Genomic DNA, 18,332 nt, shown 5'->3' on the forward strand with positions numbered 1-18,332 from the left:
GCATTGTTACCCAGTCGCAGCATTTAAACAGGCATATCTAAGTGAAAAAGATGCTGATATATGATCAAATGGCTGCGGCAGCCTTCGTCAGCTGAAAGTGCTAGATCACAGCATGTTTGGCAGCCAGTAGGAACAGTCAGATGGAGGGTTAGAACAACAACCAGACAAACAGTTGGCACCTATAAATAAAAAAACAACGCGGGGATCAGCTCTCCGCAGATTTGACAGACAAATGACAGCAGCCACACTCCTCCTAATCAAATCTGCAAATGGAATAAGCTCTGCGTTTTTTTCTCCCCCCTCTTTCTTTTTGTGAATGCAGAGAGGAGCATGTGATGAACAGCACATGGTTGGGAAAAGGCAAACAAGAAAATAAAATGCAAAGAACTGCTTAAATTAATCTCATGATATACATACAGCAAGTTACAAGAACATCTTCTGCAGCTGAGGCGAATGCAGGGAAAGTCCTTATGACTTTGCCAAAACACATTCTGAGTGAGTCACTCTTCTTCGGTAATCTCTTACTCGCGTATAGGTGCATGCTTGCATGCGTGTACACCCCGAGGCAACAGATTTCAGGCAGGTCTGGACTACAACCCCCCCCCCCCCCCCCCCCACACACACACACTTTTTTCTCCCTACAACCTAAGTGTTTATAACATTTAATCGATGTGGGAGCAAACATTTGCTCCGTCTTACACGTCAGAGCACACTGGTACAGCGTAGACTAATCTCATGAAGGAACTGATGTCAACAAAACGCATGAAATCCACTCCTCAAAGTGAACATATTTTTGTTACTGTGCTTTATTAGGGCTGGGTTTTTATTTTATTTTTTCATCGATTACTCGTTAATCTGATTATTTTCTCAAATCAACTGTTTTTTAGCAAGATGTCAAGATAGTGAAACTTGTTTTGCATTTCCCAAACCAAAAATGACATCCTCAAATCAGTTTTGTCCACAAGCCAAACATACTGAGCTTATCATCATAAAGAGGAAGAGAGAAAAGTCAGAGCGTGTTCACGTTCGAGAAGCTGCAATCACAGACCTTTTTTTGTTTATTTATTCATTTATTTATCAGAAGCAAAGTGATAAATCAACAAGCAGAATAGCTGGTGATTAAATGAGTTAGAAATTAGGGAAAATATCTAGTTGCTATTAATCTGACAGATAAAGTGATTGTGATTGAATTTGCAATATGATTTTGTCAGTCAAGAACTGGTCCAATGTTTGCTGTGTTTTAGATTGAACAGAACGATGTGAACATGTGTCCCAAACATAAGTATTCATTAAATTGACGTTGACAATCAAAAACAATACAGATTGAGTTATAGCCTTTTATGATTTGCGATTTTTGCTCAGACAACCAAGTGCCAGTGTTACATTAAACAGCTGCAGCCCCATTACTCAAGAATCGTGACTAATTGTTGTTGTTTTTGAAAAGTCAACAGTGTTTGTGTTCTGAGTGGTAGTAATAACCATCAAAGCAGGAGATTCCTTTATCGTGATCTGATGTCATTGTCTGTCATCACAACACAGCGTGTGTCATCATCACTACTCATTATTAAAAAAAAAAAAAACACAACAACTTCTCCTGAAATCATCAGGACAAATATTGGTGGACATTCCGGCTGTGTCCAGCTCTGTCCAGTCAGTGGAGCGCAGTTTGGATGAGGTGGCGGACACAGTTGTATCGACCTTTAATTAAAGTGTGTGCACAAAATCGTTCGCCGGTAGAATCACATTTGTGGTCAATTCGCAAACATTGTTGCCGGAGTGTCGAAGCTAACTTGAGGCTTTTCATACCGCAAAAAAAACCTACGCTCCCTCGCGTCGCAGCAGCTACAAAGTTAACACAAACAAGTTAGTCGCTGGTGCCGGGGCTGCATGGCGAGACCAGGCTGGATAAAGGAATCCCGAGCCGGCGGACGCTGCTCTAACCAGGGCGAAAAACTTCGACACAAGCCGCTTCCACGGTCACATTAGCCTCCTCTTTCTCTACCCGCTGCCATACGGAGGAGCCGAACGCTGCCGCCGACCCTCTGTCTCGGTCTGCTCTGGGGCTTTCACGTTCCCATTCAGGCCGAGAAACTGGCCTTCCGTCTGCGCCAGACAACGCTCACTGCCTGGCCTGGCCTGCCCGGGAGAGAGAGGCAGCCAGCGAGCGAGCGAGCGAGCAGCGCTGCTCTCGGTATCGGTGTACCGAGCGTGGCGGAAAAAAAACACCGCGACGAGACTTGTTGTTCGGGTGTACTCACCTCGTCGGGGTGTGCGTGGATTCGGGACGGCGCAGGCCGGCGGGGTTCGGAGGGGGATTGAAGCACACTGGGCGCATGTCGTCGTCGTCGCGGTCTCGGGCTGCTGTCGGCCGTGATGTGGAAGAAGCGGCACAGCGGACCCGGCTGGGAGAAACTGGGAAATCTGAGAATGCCTCTCTCTCACTCTGCCTCTCTCTCGCTCTCTCTGCGGCTCTGTGTGCGCCGAGAGCGGCCCATAACTGCCGATAGGGGGCGCCAACACAGTGCAGTAATATATATATATACGTCCTTAAGAAATCAGATGTTTGATTCTTCTTATTCCATTCGCCGTGTCTTTGTCTGTTTGTGAGCAGCATACTTACAAGGTGGAGTAAATATTTTCCGGAAACAAGGAAGTAATTATTCAATATTAGTGTTTTTAAAATAATTGTTAAAAAACATACTTGATAATAATAATGATGGTAAAACATCACACACACTGCTGAAATTGTCTCATATAATTTCCATTCATTAAATCAGGTAATTCTTTCAAACCATTACCCTTTCATTGCCTGTAGATCAAGGCTATTTAACCTAAGGTCCGGGGCCCAGATCCGGCCCTTCAAGCCATTTGGACCTGCCCGTGGTCCGTTAAACCCATAAACAATTAATGTGACACTTTATGGTATATGGTTTATGGTATACTTTGACACTTTGTGGTACTTTGTGTCCCTTTTTGGCAAATATTAGTACAGCTGTAATTGTAGGCAGCCTATGTATGTACCAGAATACTTAGCACTTGAGCCAACTGTAGCGGTACCTGTGTCTTGTTGGTACTGTTACTTATATTTCTGCAAAAATAGCCTATTGTGGCCATTGCACCTAAATGTTGTTCATATTGTTACCTCTAATTTTGTAAGAGCCCATTGCGACTGTTATACAGTGGCTGGACAGCCTTCTGAAAAGCTGGCCCTCCGGAAATTTTAGTTGAATAGCCCTGCTGTAGATTATGTTAGTGGACAAAATTTGTCTTTCATCTTACTCATGTTTGAAAATTGCTCCTGGGTTCAATTTGAGCTTTGTTGCATTCAAATTGTATTTACATCTGTAGTAACAGGTTTAAACAAAAACACAAAGTGCAGTTAAACGTCATTCAACCAAAGGTTACGTGATTGCAATCAGACACGTTGATTGGAACGATGCTTCTGAGCGTATTGACGCTGAAGGAAATAGAGCGGCCTTGTACGTTTGCCCTCAATGATTTGAGCTCAGCAGTGATACTGAGATTACCCTGAATGTATTTATGGTTCCCGTTTCTTACTAAGTCACCACTGTCACAAATTACACAACATAAACCCATGCAAAATGTATTTTTTTAACATGTGTTGCCAGATATTTTAATCATATTAGGGGATATACAGTTTATCTGATTTTATATCTGCAATAATAACAATACTAAATGTATTATGCTTATTAATTCTACTGTGTTTTGTGTTTTTCTTATATGCGTGTGTTTGTCAGTTTCTTTCATTCGATAACTGTGGTGTTATGGTATTGTGATTGTACTGTACAATATTGTACTTTTTCTTTCATGTTAAATGTGGCCCCAAGAAGAGAAGCAATTGCCTTGTGTAATGATGGGGATCCTGCTAAACTAAACAAAAATAAAGAAATACAGTTTAATAACAAGCAAAACGTATTCAACGAAAGAAAGAATACATGAAATATAAAGTAAACTCAAGTCATCCATTGACGCTAGTCTAGGAATTCAGTTGAGCTTTGACCCACAGAGCATTAAAGATGCAAGAGTTGGTTAAACCTCTTGTCCCCTTACATTGTAACTCAGGAGACTGGTGATTTTGATTATGGAGTCACTTAATCCAAGACAAAGTCATCCTTCAAAACAGATTTGGTCGTCTCATCCACATCACATGATAGAGGAGACGGGGTCACACGACTCATTATAGACAAAGAAGGTGGTGCCTGGAAGATTTACTTTTGCTGTCCGTGGAAACAAAGAGCAATACACAGACTGGCTGAGGAGGATGAGGAGGGGAAGGCCAGTGGACGTTTGACATTTGTTCAGGAAATATGATGACAGGAGCAGCTATTGATTGTTTCATCTAGCTGATGACCACAGTAAACTGATTTATACCCTGAAAGTCCTGCATCTGACTTAGACATCAAAGCAACAGAAGAGAACACATATGAGTTTTTTTTTTTTTTTTTTTACTTTCCTTTATGGCCTCCTGGATGACAGCTGAACTGTGAAAGAGTTGGAAGATATTCAGGCCCGAGTCTGATCCCTGTCGTTTGCCTCTAAACCTCACCCTGACCTTAAATAAACATTAGAGGCTTAAAATGCCCATCCGTAATCTCAAACATCCGCCACACCACTAATAGGAGTTTCACACAGTAAAGACACCCTGACCTGAATTGGAACAGGTGGGTAGATAAACTGTAAGTGGACTATACAATTGGCTTATACAAGGTCACACATACTCCAGCCCATCACTCTCCAAGACGGCATGTCTCTCACTCGCTCACACGTAGTTCATCGAGTATAACATTCAACAATTTATAATATTAAACGAGGAAGCAACTCATTCTCAAGACCAACTCTTCTCAATAACATAAAATCTATCATTGCAATTACTCATGCATTCAGCATTAATGTAAATGGCTGATATACGGTTAACTCGTGAATATTGCATATTTTTATGAGACCACATATCTAATGATTATATGTATGATGTCAAATAAATATAGCTGCAAAGTTAAATGCAGAAAATAAGGTGGAATATAACACTTGCGGGGCTACATTGCGATTGGTCTGGTTTCCTCCAACAGTCCAATAACATGTAGAGGTTAATTGGATCCTCTAAATTGGCTGTAGTGAATGATTGTTCGTCTCTATGCGGTTGCCCTGCAATGGACTGGTGACCTATCCAGGGTGTGCCTCGTCTTTTGCTGGGATTGGCTCCAGCTCCCTCACGACTCTCACGTAGTGGATAAAGCAGTAGACAATGAATGAATGAATGACATGAATGAAGTACATTAATATTATGTGTGCTGCAGTGCACACATGCACACACATTTTTTATTAGTTTGGAATGCGGAGCCAGTACATTCCCAAATATTGTTTTCCCTTTTTTTCTAGATTGGTACCCTCATCTCAAGCATCAGCATCACCACAACCTCGCGTATTCTTCTTCTTCCTCTGAGTATATTGGTGGTTGGCAACCAGCTAATGTGCATTGCAGCCACCTACTGGACTGGATAGATTTGGCAGGAACAAAGTCACATTCTCATTAAACTCATCATTACCCTATAGCAGGGGTCACCAACGTGGTGCCCGCGGGCACCTGGTAGCCCGCAGGCAGCCAATACGGTGCCCGCGGGCTCACTTCACTTCACCTCACTTGCATGTATCCGTATGATCGCTCAGTAAAATATCTTTGATATTGTTTATAAAAACTGGTTATCGTTAGGAGTAAGCACTGGAATGAATGTGTATGCAGTTTAATGCATAATATTAATCATTTAAATGGTAAACAAAAAAAATAAAATGTTAATGTGGTAGCCCTCCATATTATTTTTTACCCTTAAGGTAGCTCTCATCTCAAAAAGGTTGGTGACCCCTGCCCTATAGTATTTCATTAAATATTTATATACTTTCTCTGATGTTTTCCGAGACAAAGTTTTTCTTTACTGAGCTTGTCTTAGAATTTATTATGTTTAATGTTTACATGTTTAATAGTTTGGGCTGTACTGCAGTGGACACCGAGTGACCATCTACCATCTTTTCCATCGGGTGCCTGCCCTGCAAAGCAATCCTACTTACAGACTTCTGTGTACAGTATAGGTGTCATCCTTTGTCAGCTATGTTCAAACCACCGAACAAAACCATTTAACAGTTATGCAAATAACAGACAGACAGAATACAGACAGATGTTTTTTTTTTTAATTAATCGATGGGTGACATCATGCTCCTTTCATCTTCTGTGATGTCACATTTTACATCACAGGAATTTAAAACTGATGTTTTCTATGGATGATGGGACCACAGACAGACAGACAGACAGACAGACAGTCAGTCCTTGAATAATAGAGATATATCGTCATCTGTCATTCTTGGTCACTATCTCCTGCTACATTTTAGCCAGTTTGGCCAATGTAAAAATGTTCAGCTCATTCAGGACTTGACGCCTTGTATTCAACTTGTTTTTCTGCAAAACATAATTTTTGTATTTTAACTTCTGGAATTTGTGTACCATTGAAAATGAATGGAATGTGCAGATCAGACCTACTGTAGTTTAAATTCTGTGTACAATAACTTAAGCATTCTCAGCATTTCCAACTGTATTTTATAAATTAACATAGCTCTAGTTATATCTCATTTCAATGTTTGTGTTTTTCTTTCTTATATTATTATGTTAGTTAACCCTAAACCCAGTGTTACCTTGAAATAGGGCGACACCCTAAGGTGAAACGTGGCCTTATGGCGCGGTGCATTGTGGGCTGACACTGACTCGGTTGGCTCACATTCTGCAAAATGGCGACGTCCCTAGGAAATAACACCTACAACAGGCAGAACTGGGAAGACGCGGTAAGTTTAATCGACAAAATATAACGCTCACGTTATAAAGTGTGACTAGATTGCGTGGCTAAACAATTTACAGATATACTACTGTAATCATTGCGACGATAAACCCCGCCCGCTCTTCACAAAGCTGACAATTTTACTCGATAGCTTGTTAGCTCCCTATTAGCGCGTAGTCAAAGCATGGACTTTACGTTAGCATGTCGACGGACATTAAACGTTGATTCGTTTTTATTCGAAATGTGCGAACGTACACATTCGTCTCACCCGAGTGCAGCGACAGTGATATACAGATTGTGTACCATAGCGACGGGGCTTTCGGTATCTTGACCTAAACATGGACAATACTAAAAGTTAGCTAACAAAGCTACGTAGCACTAGCAGGCTAACAACAATAAACCACATTTTGTCAAGCAACACTTTGATGAGGACGCTTTGGCTGTTTTAGAGCATGGGCCTGACATTATAACATAGCATACGCTAGCCACTAATATTGCTTAGCATGAAATCTGAGTAAAGATCATACATGAATGTTAGACGAGGAAACAATCGTTGTCTTCTGATGAATATGATAGCTAGAATAACTGTTAATAGTCAATCGTCACCGGAATATACAATACAATACAATACAACTTTTATACTTCTCTGCGCACTATTAGCAGATCAATCACAACTGTATTGTTTGAACTAGTTACCACTTGAAATCCCCCATCAGTATGTGGACACACTAGTTTATTCTCAACAACATCGTCATCGTTGGTCTTAGCAGAGTATAAATTTAGCAGCTCTTAGATGATGTAGTTGACGTTTTTGGCTCAAGAGCAGCTTAAGTTTATGCTTTTTGCTGATGCCACCAGTGGCATGGATTTAAGCAAGGTCTGTTTTCTCAGTTAGCACATGAACTGAAACAGCATCCTTCAACAGATGGCAAAGTAGTAGTGAGCCAGTCCTTGATTCAGTGTATTGATGCTTGGCTACTACCCCCACAGTAGAGTGAAACACAGACTGTAGGTCAGGTTGTTGCTTCAGCAACAGACAGTTTTTGTACATGGTGTGGAGCTTGTTTTTACTTAAAGATAATTAATCATCTGTTTTCTTTTGTCTTCCAGGATTTTCCAATTTTGTGTCAGACATGTTTAGGAGAAAACCCTTACATTCGAATGGTAAGTGAGCTTAACTGTCACAGAAGATGAGTTGATTTTATTATTTATGCCAGTTTGTGTGTGAAATTTTGTTTTCTTTGTTTATTGCAGACCAAGGAGAAATATGGGAAAGAATGCAAGGTATGTTTTACATGAATGTTTCAGATCATTTTAATGTGGCACCAAACCTTCATCCTTGTATGTATTACTCTGTGTTATGTAAAAAACGAAAACCCTTCATTTTCTTTATTTTCCCATCAGATCTGTGCTCGTCCCTTTACTGTGTTCCGATGGTGTCCGGGGACACGGATGCGTTTCAAGAAGACGGAGGTCTGTCAGACCTGCAGTAAAATGAAGAATGTTTGTCAGACATGTTTGCTTGACTTGGAGTATGGTAAGTTTTGGTTGTGACTGCTTTCAATCTCTAAATGTGATATGGTCTACATACATTAATGAATGTATAGCTTTGTGATTACTCATTTCATTACACTTTGTGTTTTAAAGGTTTGCCTATCCAGGTCCGTGACACTGGACTTTCTGTTAAGGAAGACATTCCTAGGTCAGATGTGAACAAAGAGTACTACACTCAGAACATGGAGAGAGAGGTATAGTTGTTACTGTATGCGGGCAAAATAATTTTGTCTGCATATTGTGATTTTTTTTTCAATGGCTTATAAGTTGATACTCCTGAAAAACCAGAGAGCTTATTTTAATTTAAAAAAACCTCATTAATCAATTTTCAATAAAGCTGATGATTGTTGCACTCCTATCAATAGCACAATCACAAAGTTTGCTTCACCTTTAGACTTTCATCAAAACAGGACTTTCCAAACTTGGTTCTTTCAAAAATTGTGATTCATCTAATCTCAGTGTCTAATGTATTTGTATTTATGTGTCATTAGATAGCCAATTCTGATGGCACACGGCCAGTGGGCCAGTTGGGTAAGGCTCCCAGCTCCAGTGACATGTTGCTGAAACTGGCACGTACAACACCGTATTACAAGAGAAACCGGCCCCACATCTGCTCTTTCTGGGTGAAGGGAGAATGTAAAAGAGGGGAGGAGTGTCCCTACAGGTGAGTGACACCTACACTTGTTTTTTTATATTTGAATTTTACACTTATTTTATATTTATTGGCCTAACCCTAATCGGATAATTAACTTTGGCTCAGTTTGAGTGTAATTTATTTGTCTTGTTTGTACTAAGCATAATTTTTCTAACCGTGGTTTTCTCTTTTCACAAAGGCATGAAAAACCCACAGATCCAGATGACCCTCTAGCCGACCAAAACATTAAAGACCGTTACTACGGTATCAATGACCCAGTAGCAGACAAGCTGCTGAAAAGAGCTTCAACGATGCCCCGACTCGACCCACCAGATGACAAGTCTATCACCACGCTGTACATTGGGGGTTTGGGAGATACTGTCACAGATGGAGACCTCAAGTAAGTATTTATGTTCAAATTTCCTCTGTTCCACTTTGTAGACACATTGATGTCATTCGATTGTACACTAATAATACAACAATTGACACTGGTTACATTTTAGACTGTTTTATCTAGTGTTGTTTTGCATCTGTTTTATTGCAGGAGTCACTTTTACCAGTTTGGTGAGATTCGCACTATTACCATAGTCCAGAGGCAGCAGTGCGCCTTCATCCAGTTTGCCACACGACAGTCAGCCGAGATGGCTGCTGAGAAGTCCTTCAACAAACTGATCATTAATGGGCGGAGGCTCACCGTCAAGTGGGGAAGGTAAGACAACGTCAAAGATGCTAAAAGTCAACTTTTGTGGTTTATCTCTAACCTGATGACCTTAAAATTAATCTAGTTACAGCAGATTGTGCCGCTGTATAGTTAAGTTTATATAAATGGAATTCCCAAGATCATTTCTACTCCTACATCTACTTCTACTCATAATGATGACAACTACCCACACAATGGCATAATGATTTTAAAACATCCCAACAAACCACAATAATTCATTTTCCTTGCAAAAAATTTGTCCTTTGGGACATTTTCTGTTCTGGACACTTTTCTGCAGCTGCTCATACTGCATTGGTATTTCGTAGAATATGTGATGAATCTATACAACTTCTGCGGTTTGTTTTTAGGTCTCAAGCAGCAAGAGGGAAGGAGGGCATCAAAGATGGTGTCAGTGAGATGGGCACGAGGCTTGATCCCGTTCCTGGACTGCCTGGAGGTGAGTCAACAAACATGGAGAGTTGAAATGTTTGCGCATGGTTTGAGATGTTTGCGTATAGTGATTTACAATGAGTTTTTAAACTACTATCATGTAGTTTGTATTTTGTACGTTTGAATCACCATTCAATGCTGTTGGTTACTGAAGGACTTTCACTGATGGCTATGCATGCAGAAATAAAAACACTTTAACATATTTTGTGTGTTCTTTGCGTTGCAGCTCTTCCTCCACCTCCACCCTTGGATGAAGAGACTCCTGCAAATTACTTCAACCTGGACCCTAGCACTTCTACTGCTGTCATGAACATTGCTCTACCCCCACCTCCTGGGATCAATCCACCTCCTCCAGGTAAAGTCATAACTTTGACCTCAGATGTAGTTCGAATCACATTAACATGAATATACGCAGCCCCTGACATGTAAATGAAAGGTAGACGTCTTATGCTGTATTCTCTTTATTATCTGTTCATCCAGGGTTTGGACCACCAATGTTTCACCCCATGGGTCACATGGCACCACCTATGCCTCCTCCAATGAACATGAGACCTCCTGGTCAAATCCACTACCCCTCCCAGGATCCTCAACGCATGGGCGCCCATGCTGCACATGGGGCTCGCCATGGCGATTAGCTGTTAGTAAAATTATGTTGTGATAACATTCTTTTCTTCAAACCTGGTCAGGTGTTGTCACCTAGAAATGTACTTTTACACAGGAACGACAGTTATTTCTTATCGGAGGGCATGCGATTTATTTTGACACCTGCAATGCAGTGAATGAACTGAGGGAGCACCATCTGTGTCTGGAGAGACGACATCCAGGATCTGTTAACATCCAGACTGTGTCACTACTGGAAAGTTTGAGCTTAAATGTACCAGAACAGAATCTGAGCAGTGGTAATTCACAAAGTATAGATATTGCAAACTCGGACACTGACCAATGCGACCAGGGTTGTTTTTAAAGGGCTTGTGTGGTCAGAGCCATTGTGTGTAAATACAAATATGTAAACTTCAGGTTCAATCTGTGTGTTGTCAACTTGCCCAAAGCATCACTCATTTCATTTGTTATGGAACATTTTTAAGACCTATTCATTTTCGGTTACACTGACCTTTTTTATTTGGCAGAATCTTAATATTCCACAAGATTAAGACTTTTAATGTGACATTTACTTCGTATTATGTTTTCATTTGTCATTAAAATGACTCAACTTTGTCATTGATCATCTTGGTGTACATGTTATTATTTCTGTAAAGATTTATCGCTTGCATTGACTGTGGTAGAAAAAAAACTTTGCTGTATTTTTTTGGAGTAAAGTCAGGAGATTGTCCTATAATCTACTGTGGTATTAACTTATTTAAGCATCCAGTATTAGCCCCAGCTTGTCAGTTCTTGCTGCATTAGCAAGCGTCTATATCAGGGTTTCTCACTCCTGGTCCTAGGTACTCACTGTCCTACATGTTTTAGAGGTTTCCCTGCTCAAACACACCTGATTCAAATGGTCAGCTCGACAGTAAGCTCTTCTGAAGCCTGATAACAACCCATTTATTTGAATCAGGTGTGTTGGAGCAGGGAAACACCTAAAACATGCAGGACAGTGGCTCTCCAGGACCAGGAGTGAGAAACCCTGGTCTATATCATGCAGGCTCCCCCTCCCCTTTTTTTACGTCAACTAATGAACAGGAGGATCATTTTCGTCGTAGGAGAAGACCAAGCATAGGTCAGCACTTAAAAGTCTTTGGCTTATCAGTTTTGCTTCACAGTTCATTAGTTTCAGGGTTGTAATGAACTCCCCATCCCATGGGCGCCCTGTTGAAGTTGGGTCGTCGGCACATGCGGTCCAGAGCAATGCCTGGCAGACTCTGAGATTCCACTGCCTCAAAGTCAATCACTGGTATCACCCTCTTGCTGGCCATAATGCCCCCAAATGGCATGGCAGATCTGAGAAACACAGAAGAGGCAGGTTCAGTGCATTGTGTTTCATGTTACTGGGAAAATGTGACCTTGGGTATGAGGTGGTTCATGCACCTTCCCGTAAAAGCTGGGTGGAAAGTGGGGGCAAGGGCTTTTAGATGTTCAATAATGTCTAGTCTGGTCATTTGATATTAACTGAGTGTTCTGTAAAGAGGAATTCTTCAGGAAAGTAGGTGTGCGGAAAACTCGACCTCTTTCACATCTGCTCTGACCATTTGTTGAGTTCAGATTTGATTAAGGCTTCGAAATTTCACGAAAAATCTTGTGGGTGTAAACAGATCCCTTCATTTGTGGTGAAGTTCCAGACTGGCTGGCAGAAACGGTGTGATTGACAGTTTTAATTGAGTTAAGTCTGAGGTTGTCTTTCGTATCTTGTCTGCTTCTTCATCTGCCCAGGCCTAACCTTTGTTCTGCCTTACTACTGTGATGCAATTCCTTGTGTGCCATGAGAAAGGTGATTCATGCGCAATCTATCTTGTCGAGACATAAAAAGCTCAGTGCCCTCCAGCAGATAATCTTTCAAACGCTGGGTTGAAAATAGCCGTCACATAGCCACAATTTGAGGAGGTGCAAGCCAGAGACTGGATTAATTTTCAAACTAGGGAAACATGGGAGTGGAGCAAAGGAAAGTGATGATGTGATGGATGGCACAGTTAGGTCATCTTCTGTCTATTTGAAGATGGGTGGGTCCCGATTCCTGCGCTTCCTCCAGAAGAGGATTTAATGGCTCATGATTTATTAAGATGATAGTGACCTATTTACCTGTTGAAGCATCTATAGTTTGCAGGCCTTTCTGGGAGCTGGGGCAGTTGGATATTGAGGGTGTTCAGGAGGTCTTCAGTGCTTCCCAAAGCTTGCGTCCATGGGGAGCAGTAGGATTTAGGGATTACTGTCGTGTTGAACTTCTCATGAGGAATTCCCTTCAGAGGGCCAGTGTATCCTGAAACGATAACACGTCTGATGTCAGTGGGCAAACAATAAATAAGCTTGTGATGTGTTTCAGATATCAAACCAATTAGATCATTTAAAAATGAAAAATAAAGCCCCAACGAAGAGCAAGTAATCTAATATACATATAAATATCTTTGCTGTTACTCCTATCATCAACAACAGGAATAACAGTAATTAGGTCCCTGTGTGAAACTGATAATTAACAGAGTTTACCATCAATCAGGCTGATGGTGGTGCCTTCTGTCAGACCAAATGTGCAGCAGCACTCGATATGCTCACGGATAATTACTCGCTACAAAATGCCAACACTCCTCCAGCACTGACAACAACAATAACAACCGGTGCATTTGCTCAGCATGTAGATTGTCCATGCATTACTCAACACTAGCACTGCACTGCAAGCGTTGTGGCGAACTATTCCTACGGCCTGTAAGTGCTCTCATCACCATGTTGTACCTGGAGCGATGACGTCGGGTCTGCCCTTCTTTGAGACGGTCTTCTGTAGGTTCATGACCAGGCTATGCTTACCAGGGATGGAGCCAGGGACGGAGAAAGCCTGGTTTTCTTTTCCTCCTTGTGGCTCTGGGATGCTTTGTGGGGGAGGGGTGGCCTCGAAAAGCACCTGAAGGAAACGAGTTAGATTTCTGTGAATTTATTTACTCGACAAATACTGCAAAACTAATTGTAGAGATGTAGCTGAAGTTTTTAGGAGTACTGCTCAGTCCAATCCAAACCAATGTTAACAACAAAATTTAAATGGCATAAAACACAGGCGAAAATAAATGAATTCACAAGGATATAGAAACGGACAAAACAACACCAACAGCTCACACTGCGTCAGAGGTAAAGGAGAAGAAGTGCGTCTTTAAAAACAGGAAGTGAAGGGGCCTGTCTAATATTCTGTGTGAACAGTTCTAGACTAAAATCTCCTCTGTCACTGCCAGCAGGGTTATAACAGCTTGGGTTATGGACTAATGCATTGTGGAGTGTGGGCACTGAAAGACATGTAGCAGGAAGGGCTCTCACTGTGTGTTGCATTTAAAATGGGAAGCTGGAAACTGAAGTCATTTTTGCAATTTGGAAATACGTCAACAAAAACGGCTGTTGTTGATGTTATCATATAGCCTATTTGTTTTATTAAATCAGCCGCACTCACAGCACTGCTCAACTTCTATTTGTGTGTATTGCCATGTTGTTTTTAACCTGGCTTAAGCAAACCCCACTTCCCAAAATGTGTAATGTAATTGCCTGCTCCTACTTTGGCCATGTAAATGGAATAGTCACAGCACTAACTGGATAATAGTCAGGATATTTTAATCTCTGCCCCCTGGTTATTTGTTAATATGTTGTACATGCATTTAATCTGGAGAATCCTTTGTTGTTGTGGCTTTAGAATTAGAAAGAAGACTGATGGACTATTATAGTATACACTCTTAGAAATAAAAGTGCAAAGTAGAACCATATAAGGTTCTTCGGCTTCTTCTCCTCATAGGAGAACCCTTTTTCGCTCCAGGTGGAACCTTTTTATAACCTGGAACCCTTTTGGAGGGTTTCCACCAAGAACTCTTTTAAAACCCTTTATTCAGGAAAGGGGGTTTAAAGGGTTCTCTGGAACCATCAGTGTTACCAGGAACCCTTGAAGAACCCTTGAAAAAACCTTTTTTCGTGAACAAACACACAGAAAACTGGGGCAAGTCATTATATGTACACGCTTAGAAATAAAAGTGTTAAGTAGAACCATATAAGGTTCTTCGGATTGTCCTCATAGGATAACCCTTTTTGGCTCCAGGTGAGGTTCCACCTGGAACCCTTTTGGAGGGTTCCACCGAAAAAACCTTTTAAACCCTTATTCAGGAAAGGGGTCTTAAAGGGTTCTCTGGATTAAAATTGTTCTTACTGGAACCATTAGTGTTACCAAGAACCCTTGAAAAACCCCTTCTTTCGGGAAAGGGTTTTTCAGAAGCAAATGGTTCCAGGTAGAACCTCAGCCCTTGTAGAAGGACCCTTTTGGAACCCTTATTTCTAAGAGTGTAGATACATTTTACACAGCAAGAACTTATTAGGATTTAAGTACATGCCAGACACAAAGGTTCTTCATATCGTGTGTGCTAATATGGCTTCATGCCACGCCTGTCAGTTTCTTACATTACTGGTGTTGTAAGCACCACTGTTCTCCAGGGTGAACCTCTCGACTCTCTTCTGTCTCTCTTGAAACATGCGAGAGCCTCGATTGGAGGGAAGATTCAGCTCCTCCATCATCACATCCTTTGGAACACTAATCTTCTTCCCCAGGTTCAGACCCCCTGGCACAACATGACAGATACATGGCAGTGTTTTAATAAGTGAAACACATTTAATGCCTCTGTGCATTTTCACCAAGGCGGTGTCAGAGTTGAGAGAACTCTCTTTGCCCTAGGTTTTTGTGTTGCTTGCATAAATACATCATGACATTTAGTTGTTAGTGCAAGGGCATTGAAGGCAGCAGAAACTTCAAGACATTTGGAAAGAGAAGCAAAGGAACACTAATAGGGACCTCTGGCAAATCTTAACGTCTCCTCGGATCTCCTTGTTTCTGTCATCTTGAAAACAGCTGAAGGGGAGTGATATGAGAAAAGCCAAACTGTGGTAACTGCATCACTAAGTTAGTATCCACACGGCTTTGGCAGCGAGTGTCTTCTCGTGTTCTGTCGTGACGCAGTGGAGGGTCTGAAATAGCCTCAAGATGATGTCAAGAGGTGCGTAATGTTTGTTGTGGTCCAGGGTTGCACGGGTAACTGAGCATATAAATAGGATCTTTCGATGAAAGACTAATGTAAGAGTGGATGGGTCTCTTTCTCGCACAGGTTTTCGGAGGAGCAGGGGCATATGCCGTCCTTGAGTGGCAGCCTTTGATCAGCCTTTTTTTTTTACATTGGTTAATTGATTGGAGGGAATCGCATTGGCAGAGTTCAGGGGACTCGATTTCAAAGCATAGCTGTGGCAGAGACAGTGCAGGAAAACAAACAAAGCCACTGTGATGGTTCCCCCGTTGGAAGGCTTGGACAATTTTAACAACACACTGACACTCGAGGGATTCGGCTGTACTGCCTTCCAACACACTTTGATGTTTGGCTCAATTACATCTGGCAGCTCCGGCTGTGATCACACACTGTGACATATGTCGATGCAATTTGTAGTTTTTTCCGGCTCCAGATATTATATGCAGATTTGTTACCTTACCTGACCTGGTGCTAAACCAGGTCACTCACAGTGAACACTCACCTCTTTTGGCCTCCCTGGACAGAACCTTAGCGTGCAACATTCTCTGTTTGTCATTCATCTCTTGTCCGTCTCTGATGTACAAAAACAGCACAATGATTTATTAATGTGTGTTATCGCACGCTTTCAGTGGATAAAATACGACTTTGATTAGTTGACAAGCAAAGAAAAATGCACAAAGTACAAACACAAAAAGCTTACGAGTCCTAAACTATATGTTATATTATCTGGTAAATAGCAAATTATATAGCTTACAAAGCGCATCTTGTAATTGAAAGATTTTCTCCTTAATTAAATGCATCAATTACTGCTCTGCTTGCACCACAGCACGACCACAGTAAATCATATTTATATGATAGTTTATCATTTAAAGCAGCGACATAGACATATATGACTGCTTCTCACTAAAGGACCTTTTAAACGTAACACTCCTCCGTGTCAGTCCGTGAGCTGTGCCCTCTCTCATCACTTATTTTAAACACAGCAAATACATGTCACTCACTCAGTCCTTACCTGACTCTCCCGTCTGTCTGTCTGTCCAGTGTTGGGGTTTGTCTTGGTTGATCCTGGACTGGAGCAGGGATGTTTCCACTCTCCACTTTGACACTTCCCCAGCAGAGAGGGAACAGTCGGTATAAAACTCTTTACAGGATGCCTGCGGGACTTAGCTCATTCGGTTTATTTTAGCAGAGAGGGGTAAGAGAGTGAGGATGGATGGAGGGAGTGGTGGAGGGTATAAAAGGCCCATTAAGGGGCAGGGGCAAGGATAAAGATTTACATTCTGACCTCGAGCCTCTTATAATAAAAATCTGATACCCCCTCTGTTTGTTTGTGTGTGTGTGTGCACATTTCAGCAGCTGCAGGCCACACAGTGACAGCTATATGAGAGGGCAGGTATCTAAACCCTCCACTGCACACACACAGACACGCAGACACAATTCCTTGTTTTTTTCCCTCCCCTCAGTAAAAGCATTTGTAACCACAGGGCTATATATTAGCTGCTCACAAACACACCCACAGTGTGTGTTTCCCCGCATACAGGCAGCTTTACGGGAGAAGCTGTAAAATTGACGAGGTTGCTGAGATCAGAGTTTTCTGTTTCCCTGTTTTTGTGTCCCTTCATTATTTATTGTACGGTAAAAGATTGTTATAACTGTTCTGTTTTAGGTTTCAGCACCAACTGCAACAAAAATGGTAGTTGTGAAGTCTCCGCAAACTCTCATTGTGTTCCACCAGAAGAGATGCCCTTTAATCGTATATAGTTGCCCTTTTGGAACTCATGTTTGTCTTTATCAAGCAGCTTTCCCCTCCACAAATTGATTCATTGAACTCAGCAGGAGCCAGGAGGGGGGAAAACATATTCTTTTTCCCTGTTGAGATTGGATATCGATTTTTTCACCTGCCCTGCAGAGTATCACTATCTCTGACACAAAATGAGGAGAGTCATCCCGAGTCATAGAACATCATGTGCAGAAGTTGAAGAGTTGCTCCACATTAAGGTCGCTTGTTTAGCCACAAATTATATTTTGCTTTGTAAAAAAAAAAGAAATCAGACTGGGTTTGGCAGCACAAATAACATTTTCATTTTTTATACGTGGCACATTTCCACCTTCTTCACACAACAATTAATTGCAAATTGATTCAATATGACAAGCGTCTCATTTCGGTGATGGAGTGTCTTTTTCACAAAGAGGACAAATTCTGGTGACTGGAGTCATCTGTGTCTGAGAGGTGGCTTCCACAGTGTGTTTATGTCACATAGAGAGAGGCCCCACAGCCACCAGGCACTGACAGCTGACACAGGAACAATAGAGACTCCAAGGGTTTGTGTGATTAGGGCACCTTTAAAACCGTTTGCTCAGTTGGCCTTCAGATGAAACCTGGCTAATCTGAGGAAGTGCAAAACTTCACAGGTAGCGTTAGGACCGGTGGAGGCAGCAATATACAATACAACACTCTTGTAAATAGCTGC

At 41.6% G+C, this 18,332-nt stretch overlaps 2 protein-coding genes across 4 annotated transcripts; one reads left to right on the top strand and one right to left on the bottom strand.

The window, feature by feature from the left end:
- Positions 1 to 6,780: 6,780 nt before the first annotated feature.
- Positions 6,781 to 10,812, top strand: rbm22 (RNA binding motif protein 22; the record flags this gene model as incomplete). 2 transcript variants are annotated; one of them, XM_083890641.1, is made up of 11 exons in its annotated part: positions 6,781 to 6,846; positions 7,950 to 8,003; positions 8,094 to 8,123; positions 8,244 to 8,376; positions 8,487 to 8,587; positions 8,885 to 9,057; positions 9,227 to 9,427; positions 9,572 to 9,736; positions 10,096 to 10,184; positions 10,404 to 10,532; positions 10,658 to 10,812. In XM_083890641.1, the coding sequence occupies exons 1-11, from the start codon at positions 6,793 to 6,795 to the stop codon at positions 10,810 to 10,812; spliced, it is 1,284 nt and encodes a 427-aa protein (XP_083746767.1). In that variant the 5' UTR covers positions 6,781 to 6,792. The 2 variants fall into 2 exon arrangements, with proteins under 2 accessions (XP_083746767.1, XP_083746766.1); XM_083890640.1 differs by lacking the exon at positions 6,781 to 6,846 and adding an exon at positions 7,785 to 7,847.
- Positions 10,813 to 17,054, bottom strand: LOC310928153 (myozenin-2-like). Of its 2 annotated transcripts, none has more exons than XM_083890643.1 (6): positions 16,874 to 17,054; positions 16,364 to 16,434; positions 15,248 to 15,405; positions 13,631 to 13,724; positions 12,914 to 13,091; positions 10,813 to 12,118 (listed from the first exon to the last, which is right to left on the bottom strand). In XM_083890643.1, exons 2-6 carry the CDS (start codon positions 16,419 to 16,421, stop codon positions 11,935 to 11,937), a joined length of 672 nt encoding a protein of 223 aa, XP_083746769.1. In that variant the 5' UTR covers positions 16,422 to 16,434; positions 16,874 to 17,054; the 3' UTR covers positions 10,813 to 11,934. The 2 variants fall into 2 exon arrangements, with proteins under 2 accessions (XP_083746769.1, XP_083746768.1); XM_083890642.1 differs by having other exon boundaries at positions 10,819 to 12,118; positions 13,559 to 13,724; positions 16,874 to 17,050.
- Between the last annotated feature and the right edge of the window lie 1,278 nt (positions 17,055 to 18,332).

Source organism: Microchirus variegatus, assembly GCF_963457635.1.
Source record: "Microchirus variegatus genome assembly, chromosome: 6".
Lineage (NCBI taxonomy): Eukaryota > Metazoa > Chordata > Actinopteri > Pleuronectiformes > Soleidae > Microchirus > Microchirus variegatus.